We start from the raw sequence: 7,016 nt of genomic DNA, 5'->3' as shown, positions 1-7,016 counted from the left end.
TTTATGTTATTGGAGGAATCAAGGGTATGACCACTTTGTTTATTTTTTATTTATAAAAATAAATGAAACCTATTAAACAATGAAGGGGGGGAGACCACATAGAACAGCGACAATTTTCTTTCAAGACAGTGCGATATTAAGAGGCCGCGGAGCTGTCTTTAGTAACAGCGAGCTAAATAGCCTTTCTGTTTTTTATAAGAGAATGACGTAAATATAGGTTTCTAAATAACTGATTTTATTTCTGAGAGTGGATCACATTTCGTGTCATCTTCTCATGTTTGGCATAGTATCTGTCCGATTATGCAACAGACAAACTTAAAGAATGTTCGATAAAATCTTATCCCTTGTCATCAACTGCAGCGTGTTAAATGTTATATGAACTTTTCGTCTAATTGACAAAGCGCAAGAAAGCTAAACAAGTTTAATTTTAAGATATTATAATGGGGTAGTCAGAACCTCCTTTTAACGTGGTTCTGAACCCCATAGACAGAATGTTTAAAACAATTTTTAAAATTTAGTTATTTTGTCAAAATTTTCCATATAATTGTTTTTCGAAAAGACAAAAATGAGCCACAATGAATAGATTTGCCGAGTAATTTTCAAGTTTTTATCGTTAACAGGTCAGGGGGTACTCTCACCTCTGGTAACTGTAGCAACTAATTTTTTGCGCCTCGGTGGCACGTCACTCATTACCAACTCGTCACAAACCTGTACAGGCTGATTTGTCGGTGGCATCGCTAAAAATTAGCGCCATCTACATGAGCCCGCGCGTATTATGTCGTAAGGATTATCGAACCGGCGTAGAAAAGCACGCAAAAGTTATCAAGAAAACGTGGGACGATTGAATTATTTCACGAAATGTCTCTTGTGAAATAAGCACGGTTAAAAATTATGGGTTGCATAGAGTAGACTTGTTTATATACATTATTTTTGAAACATATCGTACAAAAATCAAAGTAACTTCTATAAATTTTATGATTACTTGTGAACCGTTTTTACGAACAGTTGCGGCGTGAAAATGTGCAAGGCATAAACATTTTAAATTTTTGTGATTCAAAACTCAAAACGCCAAACAAGGTTATAAACAGCAACTTTCGGCAAGCTGAATGCGGTCGAAAAATGCGAGGGCAAGCCTGAAAAAACATAGGTTAAAATAACCTACTTACGTTTTACAGTTCTCTGTGTTTATTTCGATGATTAATTGTTCCATGCATTTGAAAGCTCAGCAAAAATTAATTTGATCTCACCGTGGTCCTCGCTAAAGTCCATAAATCAGCTGTCTTCCAAATGCGATATCTCTGCCGTTTGGGATCTTATTATCCTTCAAAACCCATGGTTGAAAAGATATTTGTCTGTAGTTTCACCGCCATTCCATGCTTACGACCAGTGGTATTTATACTTCACGAAATTGTCCTTCTTTTAAGCTTCATTATTGCTTACTGCCACTGAATGAGCCCAAAACCGGGCATTTCGACCAGCAGTCATTATCATTTTTAGCGGGATATTTTGAAATTTTTGAGCGAAAATTTATTCCACCTTCATTGCCATGTCAGACAACTTAACGTGGCGAGAGCAGTTAAAAACTAGTTTGAAAGTAACATTTTCACAGCCGCATAGGAGAAGCTAAATTCGGTGAAATCGAAATCATCAATGCAAATAGTCACATTATGATAATATTCTACACCCAGATACGCGGTTTCCCTCTTTTCGATGATTCTATCCACCTCAAAATATTTAGTCCTTGGTTTCTTAGCAGTGTTATTGTAGCCAAGAAGCGCGAACATAAAGTGTGTGTTGTTATGTCCGACGGGCAGTGCTCCAGTGGCGCCGATACTGCAAAGAATTTTGCCAAGTTTGGCCACGGCGAGACTGAGTGCTCAGCAATAGGGGCTAACAACAAAGTGTATAATTTTGAAATGACTTTCTACATGGACAATAAAGTTGGAAACCCGTGTATTAAGACAAAAATTAAATAATTCATCATTATTAAGTCCATGTTCAGCAGTGAGGACTTTCATGACGTGTGCTCAAAACATTAGATTGAAAAAAAAAAATCGATTTTAATAAGCTGATTGAAGATGGGAGACCAACAATTTTGCACTTTGAGCAGCAAAATTTGTGCTACGAAATTCCAAATATGTTCTTACCTCCGTTTAGTGGTATCAAATGCTTGATGCAAACTAACTGAAAATAACCCGAGTGCACATTATCAAATCTATCTGTCTTCCGCATATATTTTAACCACTTCTGGTCATCTTCATTACCTAAGAGGTTCCTTAGTCATTCAAAAGTTGTCAGTTGTATAAAATCAAGCAAGCCATAAATTCAAACTTGTATCCCATTTAGAGGCATATTTCGTCTAAATGGTGTTTCCTAATATCTATTTTTACCCGAAAATGATACGTTTCAGGGACTTGCTTTGAGCTTCTCGTTCCATTCAGTTAATAATGAAACACATATTTCAATGAAGCTAGCTGGTAGTCGGCTGGTAGTAAATTAGTCAGAGTCTAAGTCGCATCTTTTTTAGTAGTAAAATTGTACATAATTATTGTTATGTCGACCGGAGATAATACACACTGAAAAATAATGGCTGATTTGTTTTCTGTCTTACAGTCCTGCTACCATATATGGAGTACGAGTCTGTTGGATGCTTCAAAGACTCAAATGAGCGAGCTATTGAGAGCGTGGATGGAAAAAATCATCACAATTTTCCAAGTCCATCCCTACTAAGCAATGATTACAAAACAAGACAACAAGCAGTCCAAAAATGTGCTGTATTTGCAATGCTACAAGGGTATAAGATGTTTGGGATTCAAGATGGCGGTATGTGTGTTACAAGTCCCACGGCTCATAAAACATACAACAAATACGGTGAATCACAAGAATGTAAAAGCGATGGCAAAGGAGGACTTTTGGCCAATCAAGTTTATCGTTTCCCGGGAAGAAAAGGTAAATTCATGTTTTGTGATAACAAGAGCGGATCTTACAACTACTGAAGCAGAGGGCTCGACCCTTCTCACTTAAATTATAGGCCATTCTGAAATTGCGCAGAGAACTGGGGCGAGTTTCAAATTTTAACCAATCGATAAACTGACACAACCACATGAAAGAGCACGTGGAGATTAGTCATTTGACCAAGTTTGATGCTTTTAGGGTGAACAGAGACCAAGTTATAGACCTTGAAAAGTGGTTCAAAATCCATACAAACGTCAACCTCGTTCCCAGAGTCTGTCATCTTACCGCCCCCTGCTTGAGAGACCCTGGGAACGAGGTTGTGCAAACGTCTCTAATGTTGAGACAGCGTCCCCCAAAACCATATAAACTCTTAAAATTTTTAATGATTTCTGTGATACTCTTAAAAATGGGCAAACACACGTGATTTTCATCTCAGCTTCTTTCGAAAGGTAGGTGAATGACGGGATTTACAGTTGTCAAAAAACTGATTAAAAAAAGTCATTGTAAATAAATTCAATGGAGTGTTTTGAAGTTGTCTCAAAAACTTTGGTTGGTTGTAATGGCGCGTTATCCTGTGTTTCTTTCGCCGTACAATTTTAAGCAAACAAAAAGTCGATTGCAGTCCAGTTTACCATTCTGATCGTGGCTGTATCTGTGGAATACACTTAACGAATTTCCTCGCTTTCTGCTACTCAATTTACGTTCAAAAAGTCTGATCTCGAGTGATTCGCAACGACTGAAAGAAATTGTATTCGTAGTACTATTTCGAACTTTGCAAGAAATTTCACACCGGAAAAACAATTTTGGAGGACTTAACTGGTGAACTAGATGCAACTCAGTGGCGGATATAGGGGAGGGACCTCGGGATCCCTCCTTATTTTGGGCGAAAAAAACAATCGCAGAAAGAAGAAAAGCCGGCGGGGCAAGCAAAAAAAGCCCCCCCCCCCCCCCCCACCACACACACACACCCCTTGTCTCACGGTCTGGATCCGCCACCTGAACTAACATAAGATATTTCGAAATAAATCTCTTCTTGAAGACATCTTTCTTTGTCTAGTATGTGATCATGAGTTACTCCCTCGTTTGCTCGTTAAAATTTACGACAGTTTGTAGACGGCACGTAAACCAATTCAGTGACAAAGTTGCGTAAACAAACCACTTGTAAGCCAATCTACTGCGAGAAAAGAATGTTATTTGCCCGCTTGGGGTGGGTCTGTATAGTGAAAAACTGTGACTGAGGTCATGAAAATGCTGCCCATGGCCGCAGGCAAATAACATGTATATCTATTTTTAAGACATAATCGGCGTTAATGGTTTTTTTTTAAATGGTTTACATCAGCTGGTTTGACGGTCTGTAAGCTCCCCTTTTAAACCTATTATCAGTTATCGTAAAGGTTGTCATGTAAACGACACAAGTTATTCAATATTAAATAAAACTGTTGGAGCGATCTGTGCCCATGATTAACGCTCTAAAAAAGGAGTTTGAAACAGATCTAAAAAAGCGTTAAAATTGTTACTTGCTGCGGTTCGAAGAATAGCAGCAAATCGTTGTTTTCACGGTTCGTCGGTTTTTGACAGTTTCTATGGTGACGCAAGTACTATAAGGACGTGATTTTGCTGAGTTGAGCCATTCTGTGCTGACGTCGCTGCCAACTTGCTTTCGTTTCGAGATTTTTTATCGTTTTCGTTTTGATTTATTTTGTTTTCTTACAGTTGTTGGATTTGTCACCCCTCACCCTCAGGTATTTGTTAAGTGCATGGCTCTGCATTCGGGAGGGTTCAGGTTTCCTCTAAAAAGGGGGTTTTTCCTGACGGACAGCAGGCACTATATTGTTATCTGGACTTCTGTTAGTCTGATTTCATATATGTATCTTTTGGTTTAATAAATACAAACGGGGTCTGTTGCTCGCAGAATGCTGCAGTCCGTTATCCCGTGCATCAGTCAGTTCTTGCTTATCCAGTGCAGCAGTCAGTTCCCCTATTTAACAAGTGACAAGTTACTAACTATGGTTTGATTTGTTGTCTATTGGAGGGAATAGGGGATACCTGAATTTTCGACCGCCTTCTGCGGTCTTCTTCAGAGAAATGTACTCTGCAAGAGTCACGGAATGCAAATATGTAGCTTAGACGTTATTGTTCGTTGCCCCTTGGGGAGGAAGCCAGTGATGCATTAACCCTTGGAAGGGTGCTCTTTCATTAACAGAGTTCTTGTCCAGGAATGAATGTAATGACTCTAGAAAAAGCCTTTTGTCCTTGTTTCTCACGCCTGTTTCCAAAATGCTCGCATAATTAGGGTGTATGTTGTGGTCAGTGGTTTCGGCATGCTGTTTTACCGCGGAGCCGACATTCCCATTCGTTCCAGGCACGTGTTCAGCTCTCTGAGACTTCCAACTTCTTTTACTCTCTCCAATATATGTAAATGGACATGCTCTGCAACTCACTTTGTACACAATTCCTTTCAACTGTTCTTTTGTCGGTCGGTCCTTAGGTTTCTTGAAAACATTACCCAATGTTTTAAGTGGTTTGAAAGCTCTTTGATGTTTTCGCGGTTGAAAATCCGTCTAATTCGCTCCGACACCCCTTTAACATATGGAATTGACGCCTATGCTTTTTGGTTCTCCCGAAGCTTTGGTTGTGTGTTTTTTGGTCGATCGACCGATTTAATGAAGTTTCCAGGTTAGCCATTAGCTTTTAGGTCGTTGATAACACGTCGCTCCTCGCTCTGTCTTTGCGCAGTTGTTGATGGAAGCATTTAGCACGGTCCAATCAGGTCTTATTAACAGCTCTTTTGCTTTTCACTGGGCTGTGTGAATGGAAATCTAAATGCTTGCTCGTACGTGTGGCCTTGCGGTATACACCCACCTCGATCTTCCGTCTTCATTCACAGCGTTGTTGGTGTCCAAGAAGGCTATGCTCTTCTTGCCCAGGGTTGTTGTAGGCATCTCCGCTGTAAACTGAATGTTGTTATTAATCGTCTCTCTTGATGCACGCGTTGGAATCGTCGACGTAGTGGCGCCACCATTTTGGTTTGATGGGCGAAGTTTCTAATGCTTTCTCCTCAACTTCTTGCATTACAAGCACTGCGATGACCGCACTGACTGGAGATCCCACGGTCAACTGGAGGTCCCATGGTCCCATGATCCCAATATTCAATGTTTATTTATTCATGTTTAGTTTGACGATAATGTTCCCTGCGTAACGGGGGAATTAGCATATATTTTCCGAGCCTCTAAAAGATATAGATACATATATTTTTTAAGGGGAGGGAAATCTTGTATTCGACAGGTGCGTGCATGAAATTTGAATTGAACGATCAGGATTCAGCATTCAGGCAGTACATCCTTCAGCATTCATTGCATCCCCCAAACCACCAGGCGACTCGCGCCTTCGGCGCTCGATTGACTTTCATTTCGTTGCGCAATCCATGAAAATTGCGCGCTAAGCCCCTGAAAGTTTCTAACACGTCTTTATTGTTTCAGATTCTTTTGACGCCGTTAACATCACATCAATCGGATGTTACCGTGACTTAGAGGATTATCCGGCTATCCCTAGGCTAGAGGGACAAGACCCGCGTCTGGATGGAGCGAACTACAAAGGGAGAACCGATGCAATAGAAAAGTGTGCATTTGTAGCTAAGCAACGCGGGAACAAAGTGTTTGCTCTTCAAGATGGTGGCATGTGCTTAAGTAGTTCCACTGCGCACATGACCTTTCAGGTATATGGCTCGTCAAGTCGGTGCAAAAGCGATGGAAGAGGAGGGAAAGAAGCAAATTATGTTTACGTTATTGGAGGAATCAAGGGTATGACCACTTTGTTTATTTTTTATTTATAAAAATAGATGAAAGCTATTGAACAATGAAGGGGAGCAGGACACATAAAACAGCGTCAATTTTCTTTAAAGATAAACTAAGCAAAAAAAGAAGAAAAAAAAAAAAAAGAACAAAGAAAGCTCTAAGATTATATAATGAAGTTAATTGAAACCTATATTGAGCGGACGCCTTTGGGGCATCCACTAGTGTCTGCTTAATACAAGGTGTCCGCTCTAAAAAGATTCAAATAAA

General features: G+C 39.8%; 1 protein-coding gene and 1 pseudogene across 4 annotated transcripts in view; one reads left to right on the top strand and one right to left on the bottom strand.

Annotated features, from left to right (window-relative positions):
- The window catches only part of LOC110060713 (uncharacterized), a 36,813-nt gene that overhangs the window by 22,943 nt on the left and 6,854 nt on the right, over positions 1 to 7,016 (top strand). For 3 of the 4 annotated variants that reach the window (XM_089297862.1, XM_089297861.1, XM_089297859.1), the window contains exons 10-12: positions 1 to 24; positions 2,614 to 2,949; positions 6,435 to 6,755. The exon at positions 1 to 24 is cut by the window's left edge and continues 294 nt beyond it. In XM_089297862.1, coding sequence (XP_089153988.1) covers positions 1 to 24; positions 2,614 to 2,949; positions 6,435 to 6,755 — 681 coding nt within the window. The remainder of the gene's footprint in view (positions 25 to 2,613; positions 2,950 to 6,434; positions 6,756 to 7,016) is intronic. The other variant, XM_089297863.1, reaches the window with a different exon arrangement.
- Positions 4,655 to 6,439, bottom strand: LOC149106661 (uncharacterized; annotated as a pseudogene).

This window comes from Orbicella faveolata, unplaced genomic scaffold (assembly GCF_042242905.1).
Source record: "Orbicella faveolata isolate gen_17 unplaced genomic scaffold, um_ofav_v1 contig_3, whole genome shotgun sequence".
Classification (NCBI taxonomy): Eukaryota; Metazoa; Cnidaria; class Anthozoa; order Scleractinia; family Merulinidae; genus Orbicella; species Orbicella faveolata.
The sequence above is the reverse complement of the archived record's forward strand: the minus strand, read 5'-3'. Positions and strand labels throughout refer to the sequence as shown.